A 22,646-nucleotide genomic window follows, 5' to 3' on the forward strand; every position below is an offset into this window, starting at 1 on the left:
GTTTTGCATGAGTCAAAAATAAAATAAGATCGTAATTTTCAAATTAATGAAAATTATGGCTCAAAAAAAGAAAATAAAAACAGTTTTTTGAAACAAATCCTAATCCCGAAAAAATCCCGGGATTTATCTTCCAAATCCCGGGATTCGGGATTTGCCAATCCCGAAAAATCCCGGGATTTTCGGGATCGGGATTTCGGGATTGGCATCCCTAGTTAATACTAATGGTCCACAGTTTCTTGTACATGTAGATTTTTTCGTGTGTGAAAATGACTGTTGCACGGTGCTACAAGACTGGCATAATACAAAAACACTTTATCTCTTTACATGAATTGTTTAAAAAGAAGATGGAACAATTTTCGATAAATTACACAGGACGACAAAATTTGAAAAAAGTCGAGATCTTGACCCAATTCTGGCTCATTATGAGACGTTTTAATAGCGCCAAAACGACTTTAGTTGTAAATGTTGTATGGGATTCTGTCAACTTTAAAATACCATCCGTCATATCTTCTTTCTTCTTCGATATTTCTTTATCTAAAGCTTGAAAACTCATGTTTTTCGATATATTCATGGTATTTATACCCTACACTACTATATACTACTATTATGATTTGTAAATATTGTTTATAATGAACAAAATATTGGATCTAAACCTGCTTGACGATGTTTCAATCCAATCAAAATCACTTTCCGATTCGATTTAATGATATCTGTCCATCAACGGATGATATCTCAACAATTACAGCAGAAGTTTAAGCAATTCAGGTATGTATCAATGTATAAAGTTTTGGTGAAGATATCCTGAATAAAGAAGAAACTATGTTATAACGTCTCGACAGGTAAAAAAATTCCGTTGTTTTCTAATTTCAGAACACAATATCTCGAATCCCAGATGTGATGAAGAAATTATGAGGCAAAATTCGGATGCAGCGCAGCTCAATCCTTAAGCTATCTAAAGGATTGAGCTACTTTGGTTTCTTTGTCGGACTGTGTTATCTATTTGCAGAACTTTCCTATATTAATTCATAAAAAATTCCCCTTTAATTATTTGCTTATATAAAGCTTTCACAAAACTCTCTGTTTAAGGTGAATTACTCTTAAAATTTTTGTTTGTGAAAAAATTGTTATTAAAAACTCTTCTGCAAATAAAAGCATGTATTTTCTATTTAAAAAAAAAATCGTTTGCTTTATAAAGATTACAAATAAAAAGTATTTTAAATTCATTAATTAGTAAATTTAACATAAATTATTCATTTATATGTACATGTCCTTGCTAAATATTCAAAATACAATTTCCCTCCAACCTACAGTTAACTAAATTCAATTGCAATAATTCAAAGCCTATTTTTTTAATTTTCATAAATTACAAATAGGTAAGTACTGCTAACAAGAAATTAACTTATTTCTGCAACTTTTAATGTTGAAAAATAATAATTTCTGAACTAATGTCATGGTTAAAATATAAAGCAAAAATTATATGTAATTTTAACTGAGAAAGCAAAGACAAAGTTATACAAATTATAAAATATAATAAATTATACACTTTGGCAAGTGAAACAAAACCTACAGAATGTTATGAACGTTTTCCTTTAAAATTGCTAAAAAAAACATAGTTAAATGAAAAATATATACATACATGTATAATTACATATACATATGAACACAGTCAATGTAAAATAAATTTCATGACATTTCAACATGTATTAACAAAAATATCACTCATACCACTAGTAGTCCACATTACGAATTAATTGATATTTTTTAGTACTAGGATCTGATAGTGAGACAATATTATGCTTTTTATTCTAGATTAAGACTCATGTTTAGCTGTGAGAATTCTTCCCACTATAGTGTATAGGAAAAAGTATAACTACTACATTTAATGTACCAGAGAAAAAGAAAAAACCTTAAACTTCCGCAACAAAACATACAAAACCGTATAGTATAAAATCAAGAGTTGAAAGAAATTTTAAAACAACTACGCACAGTTGAGCAACATTGTGGCAAATGTAAAATATGTAAAAATTACATGATGCACACAAACTTTTTTACATACCCTACTCCAAACACATGCGTATATTTGCACACAGTTCCTTCTGTGTACAGCAATGTAACACATTTCCATCATATACATATGTATGTATGTATGTATGCACAATTCAGGCAATTCAATATTTTATTTTCTTTCACTTACATACTATGCTTCTCCTTTCCACTGCCATATAAGAATTTTTGTCTTTTTAGAAACTAGTAACTGGTGAAATGCATGAATGACTTTGAAACCATATTTACCAAAACCCTTCATAACTTTATATGCGCTACCAATATTCCCTTCACTCGTTTTTTGTCTTTCCTTGCTTTAGTGTGTTGCGTTATATTTACGACATATTTGCAATAGAATTCTTTACCCTTATGAATTGCACAGTCAGAGTAGTGATTGTGAATTATTGTAAGTTAAAGGAATGAAGTGTACTTGTGTGTGTGTGTGAATATTTTCATTTCCATGAAACGTTTAGTTTAAACGCATAAACGTTGAAAGTTTCCTTTTAATTTTCTATGCAAACGCACACACACGCTTCCTCACTCTCTCTCTCGCTCTCTCTCGAGTTTAACAAATGTTCAAATATTTTCTTTTGTTTTTACAATTCAACTGAATTTTATTACACTTTTGTAGTTGGGTACATATGTATGTTTGAATGTATGTATGTGTAATATTGCAAGTGTTCCTGTTGTTCGAGATGACTGTCCCAGAACAGTGATTTTTAATATTATTTGGTATTATTTGGGTTTACAGAATTAGCTGTATATGTATTGTCATAGTTGTATTAATTGCATATCTATGGCTCTTCAAACAATATCTCCCTATTTTAACTGATCCCTCAAACGGAGTATGGCACTAGATTGTACGACAACATTTTATTTCTATTGCAATTAAATTACAAGTAAAATTTTCTCTAAAAGATCACGCACGTTATCTGGAAACAACACATATATTTACATATCACATATTCTGTGTCATTTCAAAAGTTTAAATTACTTGTTAAGGTTTTGTGCTAATAAAAAGGTTCAAAACTATAAGATACTGAAGAGACTATCATATTAGATCTAGTTTACTTTTTATCTCTGCATTAGAAAATAAACATAAGCCAAAAATAAATATTTAATTTTGTATCCACCAAATAAGAAAGGAATTCCGTCTAAGAGAGTTACTTTGACTCCTTTAAAAACCGTTGGGACACTGCAAGTGTGTGCTGCAAAATGTTGTTGTGTTCCAAAGTATATATGTGTGTGTCAAAGCAGAAGTAAGAGTATGGTTTTTGAATATATGTGTAGAAAACGTGTACTTGAAAGAAGAAAAACCACGATATGTTTCTTTTTGGTTTTATGATGTATGATTGCTAAATAACAGGAGCGTAGATCAAAATTTGGCAATTAAGAACACTGAAACTAAGAACATGCTTGTAAAAGCATAAATTGATCTATAGTTTTCATTCGAACTTTCAACCTAATTCGTTTTCGTTTTACTGTTTGTTTGTTTGAAAGAATGACCTTAAAAATGTTATTAGGAAAAACGCATATTCAAATTTCATGTTTTTGGTTTTGTTGCCACTTGCATCAAATTCATATAACGTGATTTCAAACTAATGGGAGAATTTTCTTTATCTTATATCTATACACGCCTGGTACCAAATTTACACCAAATTTTTCAATAACATCCGTTGTCAAGTATATAAATACAACAACAACATGTAATGTAGACCACGCAACTTTGTCAACATTGCAAAAATTCATTGTCGCAATCTAAACTTTATGCACATTCGTTGTCTAAAAGTTAACAAACGTGGTAAGCTCAATATGCGTTGTAAATAGTGAGCATACTACGTTTGTTAACATTTAGACAACGGATGTGCATAAAGTTTAGATTGCGACAACGAATTGTTGCAATGTTGACAAAGTTGCGTGTATATTTTTTTCCTCTGTGTGTAAATAAGTAGCACGATAAGTCAACATCCTTAGACGATGAGCTCTTATACTTATAACAATACTAGGATACTAATACTTAGACTGTCGTTAGGCTTCTGTTACTATTCATTATCTATTTAATACCAAAGTTTGACGAGATTCTTATATTCGAATCTTGTTCGTTTTCTCTACTAATACACAAATAAATTGTTATCTCTTATCTATTATCATTTCGAGTCTTGTTACGATTCCTCTACAAGAAACTCACAAAAATTTTATTGAGCCCTTTTAGCGAAAACTTTCAAACCACAAACGCTACTGTTAATCTTCCGTTTGCATATAGTTTTGCAAAATATTCAAGCATGCCAAAAAGTTCTTGATTAACATTTCTCTTTAAATGGAAAATACTTTTATATTATTTTATTTTTCTTATAGTTTTTGTTGTAAATACAATTTTCGCTTCGCTTATTTAACTAAATGTAAAATAAATAAATAAAATATAAAACATATAACAGCAGCAAATACAGCAAATTGCATAAAATATAGAACATGAATAGATACTAACAAGCATTTGCTTATACATACATATACATATAACTAGAAAAACATACATGAACATACGTTAGACCGCCTTAAATTTTGATGGAGTTAAAAAACATAAACAGATTTTAATATGAATTTTAACAGAAGCACTAATATTTAGAATAAAGAGTCTATAATATATTAAGGATTACAGATGATTTTAAAGTCCATAAATATTTTCGCAGGAATAATACCGAAAAAATACATCTAGGCCACTAGATGTATTGCTTTACCAGACTCTCTAGAGGGAATCGAAACACTACCTACTGCCTACGGAGGCATCCACTTTATATATATACTTAATTCTATATCTTAGATCTTTTCATAAACCAATTTTTCTGCAGCTATCTAATATCTTCGTTAATGAAAATAGTTACATAGAAATTTGTATTCATAAATAAACATAAAATATAACAAATTTCATCTAAACCACCTACTTTTATTTTAACTCCTTCCAACTTTTCATATTCATTAATTATAGTTTAATACATATACAATATTATAGATGTATACATGTGTTAAAGGATGTATTTATTTGTACTAAACAGTATATCTGTATTATTATGGAAATGGAAATCAAATGTATTCATATGCTGGAATAAATATTAAACATACTTAGGCATGTACGTGATAGGAATGAAAATTAATTTAAAATTAATTTTAATAAAAAATATTCTAATAATTTTCAAATATATTAATCAAAACTCCTTATTTCGATTCGAAAGAAAAAGCTTTCAAAACACCATGTGTTTAACATAAAAATTCGAAAATTTTCGCTTTCGAATCGAGTTTTATAGGAAACCCCCTGAATTGGAATGGCACAAAATATATAAAAAATCTATCAAAATTCTAAATAAACACAAATTTTTCGAAATTTCACATTAAAAGAATTTTTCGAAACAAATAAAAGTCGAACGGAGCAAGGTCTGGACAATAAGGCGAATTAGGCAAAACATCCTATAGCTTTAATAGATATTGCAATACGCTACCTAACGTTGTCATGATTTCCTACCAAAGTCTGGTCAGATTTCAACAGTCCGTGGAACAAGAGGTTTTCATGTCTGGGTATTTATCACAAAATTTTTCTATCATATTCTAGCCAGATTTCAACAGTCAAAACCCTGAGACCAAGTTTTACTTTTCTAAAGCATTCAACCGAGCTGAATCCTATACCTTCATTCTAAATACAAGTTTCAAATAGATATTGCAGCACGTAACCCAATGTTGTCATGATTTTCTATCAAAGCTTAGCCAGATTTCAACAGTCCGTGAAATATACGTTTTCAAGTCAGGGAATTTTTCGCTGCCTATTTCCTATCAAAGTCTGGCCAGATTTCAACAGTCCGTGAAATATACGTTTTCAAGTCAGGACATTTTTCGCTGCATATTTCCTATCAAAGCCTGGCCAGATTTCAACAGTCCGTGAAATATACGTTTTCAAGTCAGGGCATTTTTCGCTGTATATTTCCTATCAAAGTCTGGCCAGATTTCAACAGATTTTTAAAATTTGCTCTTATAAAAATACTTTTTGAATTGCTTAATAATCTGCTGAAATATCATACGTTGAAGTTGGTTGATGGATAGACATCGTTAAATCAAACTAGAAAGTGGTTTTGAGTTGATTGAAACATTCTCTGATAGATGTGGATCCAGTATTTTTGCTCGTTGTCTTAGCTCTGTTATAACTTCTTAAAAAGGGCCAAATATTGATTTTTTTTAAACTTAAGGACACGATATCTTGAATTCCAGAAAAAAATAAACAAAGTAAAAATCTGTCAAAGATTTTCTTAAAGTATAAAATATGTATATTGAAGCACTACGTTTTCAAAATTTTTGTTTTTTTATATTCAGATCTACCTCGTATAAGTACTTCATAGAAAAGTATTTTACATTATAGTGTATGTGTGTGTGTGTATATATTTTGAAAATTGTGGCTGCCAGAACAACCATTCAATTTAAGCTTCTTTTGTCTATATTTAAGACGCGACGTTATGGTTTGAATTCTGATATTTTTACTAAAATTTTCTTTAGGTTGTTGTTGCTGTCGGTAGACTACTATAATTTCTATGTTAAACTACACAAACATTTATAGTATGTATGTATACAAAAGCAAACAAAATGAAATATTTTTGCTGATGTTGCTGTTAAATCCTTACCCTAAATAATTAGCACTATTCAGGAAAGGAATTGTGTTTGGAAACTTTAATATTTATGTTTATGGTTTAGACGTACATATATACATATATACGTAAAAATATACATACATTTTTATAAGAATGTTTATGATTGTTGAGTGTTGTAAGGAAGAACATACACACTTTCATATGTATATGTATGTACAAAGGACACATATTGTGCGTGTATTGCATTTGTTAAGTTTTGCTGTAACAGGAATGTTTATAAAGTTTTCTTAACTTCTCTACTGTAGACATAGATTTTCTTTTACCCGTTACTTTTTGTTGCCAGTGTTTAATCCAACTTTAAGTCTCTTAGGTATTTATTGGTATAAAAAAATTATATTATTAAATTTTGTCATTGTTTTAACTAATAATTTTTGCTTTAAGTTATTTTAATAATGTTAATAAATTTTGTTTATTTTCTATTTATTTGCAGAACAATTTCACATTTTCGTTGGTGATCTAAGTTCAGAAATTGAAACTCAACAGTTACGTGAAGCTTTTACACCATTTGGAGAAATATCGTAAGTATTGAATGAAAACAAAAAATATTTAGGGAAATTGTTAAATTATAATTTTTCAATTTAGGTTAATGTCTATATTTTCCTAAATATGTGTAACTTTTTCCTATTTATACAATTTTATTACTATGTACAATACTCTAGGGAATTAAAATAAATTCCTTTCCGGTAAATATATAGTATAGGCTTTAAATCAAATTTAAACTTTAATTAACAATACACCCAATTCCTCCGTAATGCAAATAGCTTAATATTACCTGCTTCCAATTCAATTAACCCAATATATCTCCCCTTGTAGTCTTAATTTCTAAGTCTTGATTTTTTACATACAAAAATTATGATTATGATGCTATACATTAAATTAAACAACTTCTATTTATTGATAAAAGTAAAGAAACGAAATCTTTAAAAATTATCAAATATAAACCTTTTCATTATATCTAACCACCCGCTTTCCACCCACCCAATATCCTTTCAACAAAACGCCTTACTCTCTTGTTTCTTTACATTCAATTACACAAAATATCAACCCTCCGAAAAAAAAAATAAAATATTTAGATTTTATATGTATTTATTCAACAGCACATTTAGACAAAGAAAACAACAAGTAAAATGAAACGAAACGACATTACACATCCTACTCATCATGGTGAAAGTAAATAAAGCGTGAATGGAGACGCCAGCAACTAGACAATCCGTTGCCAACATTATCATAATCAACACCTTCGTTAACACCATCCGCATAAATACATACATTCATCTATCCATCCATTCTCATCTACAGAGTTTAACAGCTAACCGTCCCAGGCTAAAGGAAATATTTAGACAATTTTTAGTTGTTCAGAGTATGAATGAAGATGTTTGTGGAATAATGATGTGAACAGTAAAAATGTGTGAGAAAAAACGAAAACGAGGAATTCATATTTATATACATACATATGTATATAAGTATAATCATAAGAATTCATTTAATATTTGTTTCTTTTCGTTGATTAGGAAAATCTATTCACATGTAAACTGTTGAAAATTTAGATGCATACCTACATACATTTTTCGATATTTAACGAGGGTATTGTGAAAATTTAGTAGAAGTTAAGATAACTAGTAGTAGTGGGAATCACAATGGACCTTATGGTCTCCGAGTGGATATACACCGTTTTTACGGTGTATAACCCTTCTTAACCTAACCTAACCTAACCTAAGATAACTAGTAAAGAAATAATCACATATAATCGATGGTTACGATTTTTGGACAACTTAATTCAGTTCTAGTTCAGTTCTAGTACAGTTCTAGTTCAGTTCTAGTTCAGTTCTAGTTCAGTTCTAGTTCAGTTCTAGTTCAGTTCTAGTTCAGTTCTAGTTCAGTTCTAGTTCAGTTCTAGTTCAGTTCTAGTTCAGTTCTAGTTCAGTTCTAGTTCAGTTCTAGTTCAGTTCTAGTTCAGTTCTAGTTCAGTTCTAGTTCAGTTCTAGTTCAGTTCTAGTTCAGTTCTAGTTCAGTTCTAGTTCAGTTCTAGTTCAGTTCTAGTTCAGTTCTAGTTCAGTTCTAGTTAGTTCAGTTCTAGTTCAGTTCTAGTTCAGTTCTAGTTCAGTTCTAGTTCAGTTCTAGTTCAGTTCTAGTTCAGTTCTAGTTCAGTTCTAGTTCAGTTCTAGTTCAGTTCTAGTTCAGTTCTAGTTCAGTTCTAGTTCAGTTCTAGTTCAGTTCTAGTTCAGTTCTAGTTCAGTTCTAGTTCAGTTCTAGTTCAGTTCTAGTTCAGTTCTAGTTCAGTTCTAGTTCAGTTCTAGTTCAGTTCTAGTTCAGTTCTAGTTCAGTTCTAGTTCAGTTCTAGTTCAGTTCTAGTTCAGTTCTAGTTCAGTTCTAGTTCAGTTCTAGTTCAGTTCTAGTTCAGTTCTAGTTCAGTTCTAGTTCAGTTCTAGTTCAGTTCTAGTTCAGTTCTAGTTCAGTTCTAGTTCAGTTCTAGTTCAGTTCTAGTTCAGTTCTAGTTCAGTTCTAGTTCAATTCTAGTTCAGTTCTAGTTCAGTTCTAGTTCAGTTCTAGTTCAGTTCTAGTTCAGTTCTAGTTCAGTTCTAGTTCAGTTCTAGTTCAGTTCTAGTTCAGTTCTAGTTCAGTTCTAGTTCAGTTCTAGTTCAGTTCTAGTTCAGTTCTAGTTCAGTTTCTAGTTCAGTTCTAGTTCAGTTCTAGTTCAGTTCTAGTTCAGTTCTAGTTCAGTTCTAGTTCAGTTCTAGTTCAGTTCTAGTTCAGTTCTAGTTCAGTTCTAGTTCAGTTCTAGTTCAGTTCTAGTTCAGTTCTAGTTCAGTTCTAGTTCAGTTCTAGTTCAGTTCTAGTTCAGTTCTAGTTCAGTTCTAGTTCAGTTCTAGTTCAGTTCTAGTTCAGTTCTAGTTCAGTTCTAGTTCAGTTCTAGTTCAGTTCTAGTTCAGTTCTAGTTCAGTTCTAGTTCAGTTCTAGTTCAGTTCTAGTTCAGTTCTAGTTCAGTTCTAGTTCAGTTCTAGTTCAGTTCTAGTTCAGTTCTAGTTCAGTTCTAGTTCAGTTCTAGTTCAGTTCTAGTTCAGTTCTAGTTCAGTTCTAGTTCAGTTCTAGTTCAGTTCTAGTTCAGTTCTATTTCTAGTTCAGTTCTAGTTCAGTTCTAGTTCAGTTCTAGTTCAGTTCTAGTTCAGTTCTAGTTTCAGTTCTAGTTCAGTTCTAGTTCAGTTCTAGTTCAGTTCTAGTTCAGTTCTAGTTCAGTTCTAGTTCAGTTCTAGTTCAGTTCTAGTTCAGTTCTAGTTCAGTTCTAGTTCAGTTCTAGTTTCAGTTCTAGTTCAGTTCTAGTTCAGTTCTAGTTCAGTTCTAGTTCAGTTCTAGTTCAGTTCTAGTTCAGTTCATTTTTTTCAACAAAAGATAATTGTGGTAATCATCATCAGTATAAAGGAACAGATCAGTATAAAGGAACAGATCAGTATAAAGGAACAGATCACTATATTGAGAAAGTGTAAGTCAGGTTGTGTCAACCTTTCACCATTTTTATACCTAAAAGGTTTTTAGATCTTACATATGCCTACTAATGTATTGCTTAGTATTGGGGAAAATCTATTATAAGTAGTTTGATTCGCACTTTATCAATTACAAAAATAAATTTTTAATATCGCTCTTCCAAAGTTTTTATAAAATTTTTCTATTTTTGTGTATTTTTCTACCCATTCAACGAGCGGATAAAATAGAAAGTAGTTCTGAGCCGATTGATTTATATTAAAGTGGATGTAGAACCAATATTTCTATACGTTATATTTTTATGTTAGAAGACATAGCCTACCCGATTTCAATAACTAAAAGTAAATCCATTATAACAGCAGTATCAGAAAATTCTTTTTTGAATTACAAGTACATAAAACCATCTAACTTGCTTGACTTTAAATAAATATATTTTCCTATTTATTTAGCTTTCTTCATGACACCTCACCACCAAATAACAGAGCAAAAAATAAAGAAATCTACTTTAATTTTGAAGATCTATTAAGTTTTAAACAGTATTTAAGGATTGTTTTCTCAACCCCATAACATTTTCTGAACTCTATTCCATTTATTTTATTTGTATTAAGTTTTTCTATCATTTGTATACCATGTACTTAAGTATTTTTAGAAAATTGTAATTTAACTTTTTTCATTCAGGCTCCCCTCTCAATTTTGTGTATTTTTTTGTTCTTAAGAAAATTTGCAAAGAGCTGTAGAAAAAAACTTTAAGTGATTTTTATTTGAATATAGCGGATTTTTTAAACCACCTTTACCATTTATATTCTAAACTGGCTGTTTAACGTGTTTTTTTCGCTCTTTCTCTCTTCAATCATTTTGTTTGTGAATAAAAGTCTATTTTGACTGAGATTGAATACAGAACAAGATGTTCGTTCTATGGCATTTTCTTTATTTCAACTTTTTTCTTCTTTACTTCTTTTAATGGTTAAAATAAAAGCAAAAAATGGTAGAGGATGAAAGTATGGGAACGGAATAAAAACTTGAAATAAACATTACATGTAGAAGTTGGTAAATGAATTTGTTAAGATTGTGGCGGTATATATTTTTGGTTTTTTAGGTTTCAATTCACTTGTTTTCATTTTTGCGGATTTATTTTTCTTTTTCATTTAAATTTTTTTTAGTATTTGAATTTTTGTATAAGATGATTGTCTGTCTATATGCCAGTCGTTGTGTCTATTTGTTTATGTTTGTCATATTAAGGCGCAGGTGAAAGGATACACAAATAGGGGTTATTTAAAATTGATTAATTTTTTTTTTTTCATCGTACTTTTTTTGCTTTATTTTTTTTGTTGGTTAATCTTATTTACGATTGCTTTATTTAGATAAAAGTTGTCTTTTATGTTATTAAATTGAATTAAACGAAAGAATACTAGAGTTTTTGTGTGATCAAAGTTTAAGTTTAATATCATAATTACTTCAAAAATTTCAATTATATATTTCTAAGAATTTTCTAAGATGAACAGGAAGTTATTTACATTAAACAGATAACTTTTTTGTCATAATATTTTTATTTTCTTGGTTTTATATTTAATCATTCATATTTATAGTTTTTATATTTGATCAATTATTCAATTATTTTTGTTGTAAGAAAATCCATATTAAAACACGTATTAGAAAATTATATATAAATGGAGAAATAATTAAACAAAATTTTTTGTTTTGGAAAATTTGTCAAAAGTTTTAGGAGAAGAGGATTTAAAAAAATCTATTACCACAGAATTTTTTTAAAAATATGAAAGCCGAGCAAAAAGTAATAAAAACTTTCAGCACAATTATAAATTGAATAATTGTTTGTTTATTCTACTATGTCCTGTTTTTATACATGATTTCTTTGGCATTACGGTTACTCTGTTTCCGGCCACTTTGCGTTAAACACTGAAATCTAAATAAACTTCTTTAAACAAAGAAATTCATTTTAAGCAAATTTAAATTTCAACATACACCATGAAGCTATAAAAAATTCATTTCGTAAATATGTATTCCCTTTGAAGTTTTATACCCAAATAATACCTTTAAAATAAAATTAAATTTCTACTGAGCTACTTCCGCTAAAAAAACTGAAATAATTTTCTATTTTCTAGCAAAATATACAGGAAATGTCCAGCTTCTTTAGTCAAACAATAACAAAGTTCCTCCCTTTGGGTTTCTTTGCAAAAGTTAATATTTACATATACACAAAAAATCCGCTGAGACCTACCTCCCTTTCATAAAGACGTTCTTATTTTGAAGCTTTTTTTCTTTAACCAAATTAAATTCTTTGAAAACATTTCCCAACAGTTAAGGTTTGTTAAATACTTTGCGCGTGTGAATATTTTATAACAAGACAATACTAACAAAAAAAAAAGGAAGAAAACAAAACATCCGCGACCATTTGGTTGCCACACTTTTTATTCAGGCCATGCCACCAAGTATATTGTCTGGCTGAGTAATAACTGAAAAATGCGAACAAATATAAAGGGAATACAAAAAATATGTAAAAATTCTTCATAGATTTAAGGCATCATACTTGCGGTTAATGTATTCATTCCTTTACAAACAATCAACTTTTATACACCCACTCGTACACCCACCATTGATCACATACACTTTTACAAAGATGTTATTCATGATGATGATGATGTACGTATGTGTCAGTTGCATAAAAAAGAGGGTGTAAATTGAAAGAATGAATTGTGGAAAGAAAGACATACTAAATTAAATGTTTGAAACTGAAATTGTAAAAGTAAAAAATATAAATAATAATGAAAAAATGAAATGATGTTAAACAAGGTCAGATTTCTAAATTTTATTTTTATGTTTACCTATTTTGTTCTTCTAACAAATCATGATTATTTGCTTAAGAATTTTCTATGAATGAAAAAAATGTTTTTATTTGTAAAACAGTGAGGGAGAAAATCATTTGAACTTATATAAAACTAAATTTGACGATTTTTGTAGAGATTCTACAAGATTTAACATAATTATAAGCTCAAAAGTCCTATTGGGGAGGAGGGAGGTTACGATTGTATGGGGGATAGGCGAAATAATGGACATATTTCCAATAGGCTTCGTCTTTGGTTCCAAAGAAGAGCATGCTCTAAATTCCATCAAATTATTTTGAAAATAGCGACCTGTACCTAGCGTTCAAGCTTTACATGGACACACAGACGGACAGACGAACAGATAGACAGACGAACAGACAGACAGACAGACGAACAGACAAACAGACAGACGAACAGACAGACAGACGGACAGACGGACAGACGGACAGACAGACAGACAGACAGACAGACAGACAGACAGACAGACAGACAGACAGACAGACAGACAGACAGACAGACATACTGACAGACTGACATATTGGTATACTTTAGGGTGGGTGTAGGACCAATATTTTTCGGTGTTACAAACAGCAGCACAAACGCATAATACCCTCTCCACTAGAGTTGTGTAGGGCATAAATATACACAAGTATAGGACAAGTGAATTATTTTTGGAAATAATTAATGTTAAAAAAACAAGATTTTACTAGAAAGTTTATTTAGATAAACTATTCAACAAAATGAAACTAGTTTTATGGCTGTTATGTGTCACCGATAGGTTAGTAGTAAGTTTTGCAGTCTGTTAGACCGGATGCTTTGCGTTCAATCCCCACCGTAGGTACTTGGAAAGGAGCCAGCTACAGACCGATGGAGATCAATTTCCTCGTTACTGTCGCAAACTGCAATTTTTGTTTGTCACTGTTTTCTTTTCGACATACATTCTACAAAAAAATATGTTAATAACCTATTTCTTTTACAGGTTTTATTTTCAGTAAAATAATGTTTAAAAATTTCTTTTGACAGCATCAGTAGCAACAGCCTCAAACTTCCCCCAACCAAAAATAAAGTAGTACATGAATTTTAAATTAGAACAGGTGGCATAAAGTCTTTATTGTTTCTTTTGCATTTTTAGCTAGAAATTCTTTCCCTTTTTTTTCTGAAGCTGAGAAATGTTGTTCCTCCTATTGTTAGTTTTTGTTTTTCCAAACATTTTGTTTCATTGTTAAAGTGGGCGTATTTCCATAAAGTTTAAATATTTTACTGTTGATTTCCTTTAAAACAAAAATTTTTTTTGTTTACCAACAATGAGCAGAAAAAAAAATAATTTGAAACAAAAATTTGCATAAATTGTTTAAAATTTTTACATTTTTGTTTTTCAAATGTATGTGTATGTAAGTTGGGCAAATATAATAAAGATATTTTGTTTAAGACTTATAATCTACAGCTTAATTTAAATAAATTACATTGGTAACAGGGCAACAAATACACTGCATATAATAGACTCATAAGAAAAAAATTCAGTCAAATAGAAATCATAAAGTTTTTTTTGTAATGAATAAAGTATGAACCAGAAAATGTTAAATAAATGAATACAATACACTAGAGAGCTGTAATACCTACAATGAAACCGAGTATTTATTAGCGAAATTATTTGAGAGGAAACATTTTAAAGGAAAAAAAGAGAAACGCGGTTTGCAAAATTTTCAAATATAGTCTCAGCTGTAATCAAAAGTATCGGCTAGACTTTAATTATGATTTACAGAGATATTTCAAATGAAATCTAGTCTATATGGTCTACAAATATGGAACTATGTTAGTTAGGTAGTTAGTAAGTTAGTTAGTTAGTAGTTAGTTAGTTAGTTAGTTAGTTAGTTAGTAGTTAGTTAGTTAGTTAGTTACTTAGTTACTTAGTTAGTTAGTTACTTAGTTAGTTAGTTAGTTAGTTAGTTAGTTAGTTAGTAGTTAGTTAGTTAGTTAGTTAGTTAGTTAGTTAGTTAGTTAGTTAGTTAGTAGTTAGTTAGTTAGTTAGTTAGTTAGTTAGTTAGTTAGTTAGTTAGTTAGTTAGTTAGTTAGTTAGTTAGTTAGTTAGTTAGTTAGTTAGTTAGTTAGTTAGTTAGTTAGTTAGTTAGTTAGTAGTTAGTTAGTTAGTAGTTAGTTAGTTAGTTAGTTAGTTAGTTAGTTAGTTAGTTAGTTAGTTAGTAGTTAGTTAGTTAGTTAGTTAGTTAGTTAGTTAGTTAGTTAGTTAGTTAGTTAGTTAGTTAGTTAGTTAGTTAGTTAGTTAGTTAGTTAGTTAGTTAGTTAGTTAGTTAGTTAGTTAGTGTTAGTTAGTAGTTGAGTTAGTTAGTTAGTTAGTTCGTTAGTAGTTAGTTCGTTAGTTCAAGTAGTAGTTAGTTAGTTAGTTAGTTAGTTCGTTAGTTAGTAGTTAGTTAGTTAGGTAGTTAGTTAGTTAGTTTCGTTAGTTAGTTAGTTAGTTAGTAGTTAGTCGTTAGTAGTTAGTGTTAGTTAGTTAGTTATTAGTTAGGTCGTTAGTAGTAGTTAGTTAGTTAGTTAGTTAGTTAGTAGTTAGCTAGTTTTATTTAGTTAGTTAGTTAGTTAGTTAGTTAGTTAGTTAGCTAGTTAGTAGTTAGTTAGTTAGTTAGTTAGTTAGTTAGTTAGTTAGTAGTTAGTTAGTTAGTTAGTTAGTTAGTTAGTTAGTTAGTTAGTAGTTAGTTAGTTAGTTAGTTAGTTAGTAGTTAGTTAGTTAGTTAGTTAGTAGTTAGTTAGTTAGTTAGTTAGTTAGTAGTTAGTTAGTTAGTTAGTTAGTAGTTAGTAGTTAGTTAGTTAGTTAGTTAGTTAGTTAGTTAGTTAGTTAGTAGTTAGTTAGTTAGCTAGTTAGTTAGTTAGTTAGTTAGTTAGTTAGTTAGTTAGTTAGTTAGTTAGTTAGTTAGTTAGTTAGTTAGTTAGTTAGTTAGTTAGTTAGTTAGTTAGTTAGTTAGTTAGTTAGTTAGTTAGTTAGTTAGTTAGTTAGTTAGTTAGTTAGTAGTTAGTTAGTTAGTTAGTTCGTTAGTTAGTTAGTTAGTTAGTAGTTAGTAGTAGTTAGTTAGTTAGTTAGTTAGTTAGTTAGTTAGTTAGTTAGTTAGTTAGTTAGTTAGTAGTTAGTTAGTTAGTTAGTTAGTTAGTTAGTTAGTTAGTTAGTTAGTGTAGTTAGTTAGTTAGTTAGTAGTTAGTTAGTTAGTTAGTTAGTTAGTTAGTTAGTTAGTTTAGTTAGTTAGTTATTAGTTAGTTAGTTAGTTAGTTAGTTAGTTAGTAGTTAGTTAGTTAGTTAGTTAGTTAGTAGTTAGTTAGTTAGTTAGTAGTTAGTTAGTTAGTTAGTTAGTTAGTTAGTTAGTTAGTTAGTTAGTTAGTTAGTTAGTTAGTTAGTTAGTTAGTTAGTTAGTTAGTTAGTAGTAGTTAGTTAGTTAGTTAGTTAGTTAGTTAGTAGTTAGTTAGTTAGTTAGTTAGTAGTTAGTTAGTTAGTTAGTTAGTAGTTAGTTAGTTAGTTAGTTAGTTAGTTAGTTAGTTAGTTAGTTAGTAGTTAGTTAGTTAGTTAGTTAGTTAGTTAGTTAGTTAGTTAGTTAGTTAGTTAGTTAGTTAGTTAGTTAGTTAGTTAGTTAGTAGTTAGTTAGTTAGTTAGTTAGTTAGTTAGTTAGTTAGTAGTTAGTTAGTTAGTTAGTTAGTAGTTAGTTAGTTAGTTAGTTAGTAGTTAGTTAGTAGTTAGTTAGTTAGTAGTTAGTTAGTTAGTTAGTTAGTTAGTAGTAGTTAGTTAGTTAGTTAGTTAGTTAGTTAGTTAGTTAGTTAGTTAGTTAGTTAGTTAGTTAGTTAGTTAGTTAGTTAGTTAGTTAGTTAGTTAGTTAGTTAGTTGTTAGTTAGTTAGTTACTTAGTTAATTAAGACAATTGATAACTTTTTCATATATTTACAATACCCGTTTTCACTTTTAATATTTAAACATTTAAATTAATAAACTAATCTTCCTCAACATTTTTTTTAACTACTTTTAAGAACAAAACTTAAAACTTTATATATTTTTAAAAATATTTCACTTTATTTTTTTTCAGCGATTGTCGTGTTGTACGCGATCCTCAAACCTTAAAATCAAAGGGTTATGGTTTTGTATCCTTTGTCAAAAAATCGGTAAGTAAAAAGAAAAATTAAAAAAAAGCCTTTTTTACGTTATGCTAAATTAAATATTTAATAAAAAGATAAAAAATAATAATAAAAAGAAGAAACACTGAAGAAAGCAGCAACCTTTTTAGTGTTATTAAATTCATTTTAATTTTTTCTCATTTTATTTTCTATACAATTTTTGTTTCTTTGTAGGAAGCTGAAAGTGCCATAACGGCCATGAACGGACAATGGCTGGGCTCACGTTCAATTAGAACAAATTGGGCTACCAGAAAACCGCCCGCGAGTAAAGGTAAAATTTAACAAAAAAAAATTATATAAATTATAATTCATAAAATATACAAAGGAATATAAAATGAACAAATTTCATAGATGATTTATTATAAACTCCGCCTTTAATACTTTATTAATATGTAATTATCTTTTGTAATACAAATAATTTTTGTAAGAAAAAAAAAAAAGAAATAAATACTATTATCATATTTAAACCATATTTTATATTTTTACGAGAAAATTTACATTATCTGTAACACATTTCAGACAGATACACATACATGTGTACATTTTGTACATTGTAAACATAGACAAATAATGTTAATGTATTTTGACATTATAAATACAGTAGAGGCGAAAAAACTGTACGCTTAACAGAAACCTAAACAAGCCATTCATTGATCATTGGTCTCAAATAAATATATATAATTTGATTCATATAGCGTTGAAAACATATCAAACAATAAATGTTTAACTATTTGTTTTGAAATACTTTACACTAGGGATGCCAATCCCGAAATCCCGATCCCGAAAATCCCGGGATTTTTCGGGATTGGCAAATCCCGAATCCCGGGATTTGGAAAATAAATCCCGGGATTTTTTCGGGATTAGGATTTGTGTCAAAAAACTGTTTTTATTTTCTTTTTTTGAGCCATAATTTTCATTAATTTGAAAATTACGATCTTTTTTTCTTATTTTTGACTCATGCAAAACAAAATTCCGCAGAGCTAATTTTATACATATTTGAACCTTTTATTTTTTAAAGTGGTATGAGTCCGTACACATAGCACATATAAATTTATTTATTCACTTCGTTTTTATACCTTACACCACTTTAGTGGGGAGGGTATATTGGGTTTGTGCTGATGTTTGTTACACACAATAATATTGGTCCTATACCTTAAAGTATACCAATCGGCTCAGAATTATTTTCTGAGTCGATTTAGCTATGTCCTTCCGTCTGTCCGTCCGTCCGTGTAAACCTTGTAATCAAACTACAGCAATTTTGAAGATAATTCAATGAAATTTTGCATGATCTTCTATTGTACTAGAGACGGATCCTATTGAAAATGGATAACATCGGTCCAATATTTGACCTAGCCCCCATACAACTGAACCCCCCAAATAGGGTTTTTAAGTTCATAATTATGTTCAATATACTCGTAACTCGACAAAAAGCTGCAAAACCAAGTTCTATACTAGCCTTCATGACCCTGATGTATTTTTTGATGATGCGGCCTCATTTGACCCTAGCCCCTATGCAAAGCCCCCTTCGAAATATGACTTAAATGTACACAATTTTATTCAACAAAAAATAGCTAAATTATATCTGAGGCAAGGTACAATTCAACTTAGATGCTTTATTATGAACAATAAATCACATTTTATTTTTATAACTGGTGTAGGGTATGGTAGGCTTCGCCCAACTATAACTTTTTACTTGTTAGCACATTGCAATGTTGGTCGTAGACCGACCCAAAAAGTATACACATTCTGTGTCTGTAAGCTGAAAACACGAGTTAGAAGACTCATTCTATTTGGGCTGCAAATTTGGACCAAAATTGACACAAAAAAACCTAATTGGACCTCCTCTGAAAATCACATTGATGCTGATATTAATATCAATACATTACAATATTTTGATGGTGGGTATTTAATTTCGGCACAGTCGAATACAAACTTTATTTTTCAATACTAGAGGATTTTACATTTCTAACTTTCTACAAATCTGAATGATACCGGTAAAGGTAAATTACCTTGTTCTGAATGCACCTAAAATTTTAAATTAATATTACGAATATAATAATATGTTCCAAAACTAATATGTATTTTGAGTAAAATTCCAAATATTTTTCAAAGAATAGGTTCTAAATTGATGTTCGAATAATTGAATTGGTATCTGTTATAATTATTAGTTCACATGGAACAGTATGAGGTTTTAAAAAGAGCTTATGTCTAATTTCGGAACTTGATATTTATTTTTATTTAGGAAGTAAGTATGTATTTAAAAAGTTTCTGAAATTATGCAATTCTGAAAGTTTTTATTTAAAAATTGGAATTAATTGGATTGTTTTAATTTAAATCTTCTGTCTGTTAAATTTCCACAAAATTAAACAATTTTCTTTACAAATATGATGATTTAAAGATTTTCATATATAAAATAATTAAATTCATGTAATCCCGAAATCCCGTAAAATCCCGAAATACCGAAAAATCCCGGGATCCCGAAAAATCCCGGGATCCCGAAATATCCCGGGATCCCGGGATTGCAATTTTCAAAATCCCGAATCCCGGGATTTGTAAAAGCCAGTCCCGTTTGGCATCCCTACTTTACACCTTCTCTAAACTGTTAACAGCTGACTGTACTATTAAAATAAAAACAACTTTTCTATAATATTTCGATAAAATTATAACTTTTCATAAATGCTTAAGTGTGTGTTTTGTGTATTTTGTAGTAATTGTATACACAATAGTCGGTTATAAATCAAAGTTAACACATATTTGCATGTTTTAACATAATTTTTATTTGTTATTATTTTATTACCTTTTACTACTTTTAGTTTTTCTTCCTTTTTTTTATTGTTTACCAAAGACCCTTAAATATTCACTAATAAATACAAATATAAAAAAAGAAAACATAATATAACCACCCACTACTCCAGCCATTAGAACTCTGACAGTCATCATCATCAACAGCAACAACAAAAACGATAATGTCGTCTTTATCACTCATTCACCTTTTAGTTTTTTTTTTTGATATTACACACAGTTAAATTGCCAAATCAAGGTTATAAATTTTGTCGCTGTTACGACTATAAGTTTCTAGGATTTTAGTTTTTTTTTTATTTAAGTTTTTCAACACGAAACTATTATCATAAAAAAGTAAACAAAAGAATCAGAAAAAAAATCACATAAACCAAATAAAATAGTCGTATAGAAAATATGGTGAATAGAAAGGGAATAAAAAGTATTGTAAAATATCCATTTATATTTGTATAACAGTAGGTGGGTAGTGCGATAATTTTTCATCAAAGTTTTTGTTATTATGGTTATACTAGCATACCCTGGGTGCTTCGCTACCCTAACCAAAATTAAATACATATACAAAATTTTGTTTACTTTTATAGAAAATTAAAATTGATTTAAAAATTTTTAAATGTTTCAGTTTTTTACGTTCAATATCACGTGAATAAATTCACATTCAGGAAGAATCGAAATTACTATTTGAAAAAAAGTACTATAAAATACCTATTATTTAATCAAAAATGTTATGTTTCTGTGTTCAATATTATAGACAATTTAAAAAATATAATTTGATGCATGAAAAAGTACCAAAAGTCCCTTTCAATAGATTCTAATTCACTAAGGTACCTATATTTTAAATTTCTATGTTCAATTGTAAAAAAATCAAAAAATACCATCGGAAAAACGAAAGAGTACAAAAATCTCTCTCAATAAATTCTTATTTAATAAGCATGTGTTCCGGCTAACCATTATAGAGAAACCAAAAGGTACCATTTGAAGAATGGAAAAGTACCAAAGAGTACCCACTTATAGAATATTATTCAGTCAAGATCATGTATGTTAAAATTTATGTTCCTAGGTTGAATATTTTAGAAAATTCAAAAAGTACAATTTATGAACTAAAAAGTAATAAAAAGTTCTCTCTTAAAGAATCTTATTCAATGAGGACCGTATATGTTTAATAATAATAATAATATGTTTTGAATTCATATTATAAAACATACAGAGTATCATTTGAAGAAAGAAAAAGTACCAAAAGTGGAATAAATTCTACCTTTGTGGAAAGTACTAATAAAAATAGTACAATTTTTCCCCTTTTCGCTTAGAAATATACTTTTTTGAGAATTAAGTTTACAAAATGTTCCGTATTTAAATCTATATATCACAGATAAAACTCAAACGATTCAAATCTGCATTCATTTGTTCCAGAAAAATTGTGCTTTCAAAAAGGTACCAAACAATTTACACGAATTTGGTCCCACATAGGCCTTAGTACTCGAATTCCAAAATAATATACCAATAGCTTATTTTGTGTTAGTAAATAAACTACTTTTTCAAATTTTATAAAAATTGGCTCAATGATTTTTAAAAAAAAATTAAATTTCCCGTTTTTCCCCTTTTTGGTACTTTTTTTCCCCATTGAAATAGCAAATATTTTGTTTCAATAAATATTCCAGAGTTAGTCCGTAATTTAATAGGAATACTTCAATAAATCGAAAAAGTTTTCTTAATGTGCTAAAAAAAGTACCGAAAATACTGTTTTCTCTCTTTTACACCCAAAAAGGGCTGAATTTTAAAAAAGTACGAAACATGTGCCTCCTAATTTTGGGAGATATATTCAAAATATTTACAAAAATGTTATTTTGTTTATTAGTTAAAAAGTTATAAAGGGCCAAAAAAGGTACCAAAATCACCAAAATCAGTCAGTCAGTAACGCTACTCTTTTATATATAAAAAAAGATTATCTTTTGTCATGTGATAGTTTAACTAATCTAATGTCTCGCTTATAGAATAGTCTATAGACTTATTTATATATAATTTTTGCATTCTTTAAAATATAGTTAAAAATCTGCTAAAATTTTGGACTTAAATCTTAATTTTTTATTTAAGTTCTAATTTTGACCAAAGATTAGTGCATAGTTTAATTTATTGTAAATTCGAATTAAAACCTTTTTACTAACTTAACACACTAGCCACGTAAACATGTATGAATTACTAATATTCGTGTTTAGATTTCGCTTATTTAGTTAAAACGTTTATTTCAAACGCCAAATTTGTAAGAGTTGTTAAACTCGTGTATGTAAATGCTATCTGCTATGCTTGATTGTGGGTAGACTTTGTAAGGGTTCTTTTTTATACCCATACTATTTCACTTTTTCTTTGGCAGATTTTTTTTTGTTCAATATAAAAGAAATTTTGATGGTTAACAATTTTTCATGGTTTATGTTAGATTTCTTGATATCTCTCTTTCTTGTTATTATTATATTGGTTGCTTTTTAGCATTTCTTTGTTGTTTATATTTATATTGTTGTCATAAAAGACGCCTTGTAATAGACACAAAAATTTGAGTCTGAATACGTTTTTATTTCACTACTCTTCCATTTCCAGTTTATGGTTTTATGGCACGTTTGCCTCAATTATTGAAGGCTGTATATTTTGGT

At 28.9% G+C, this 22,646-nt stretch overlaps 1 protein-coding gene across 1 annotated transcript in view; it reads left to right on the top strand.

The window, feature by feature from the left end:
• Window positions 1–7,158: 7,158 nt before the first annotated feature.
• LOC119611014 (nucleolysin TIA-1) overlaps window positions 7,159–22,646 on the top strand; it is a gene marked incomplete at its 5' end in the record, with an annotated part of 57,592 nt that continues 42,104 nt past the window's right edge. The window contains 3 exons of the mRNA XM_037966460.1: window positions 7,159–7,246; window positions 17,121–17,196; window positions 17,383–17,479. Of these exons, the coding sequence (XP_037822388.1) occupies window positions 7,159–7,246; window positions 17,121–17,196; window positions 17,383–17,479 (261 nt within the window). The remainder of the gene's footprint in view (window positions 7,247–17,120; window positions 17,197–17,382; window positions 17,480–22,646) is intronic.

Source organism: Lucilia sericata, unplaced genomic scaffold (genome assembly GCF_015586225.1).
Source record: "Lucilia sericata isolate MDLA Ls3-8-SP2 unplaced genomic scaffold, ASM1558622v1 Contig001339F_arrow, whole genome shotgun sequence".
In the NCBI taxonomy this organism is placed as follows: domain Eukaryota; kingdom Metazoa; phylum Arthropoda; class Insecta; order Diptera; family Calliphoridae; genus Lucilia; species Lucilia sericata.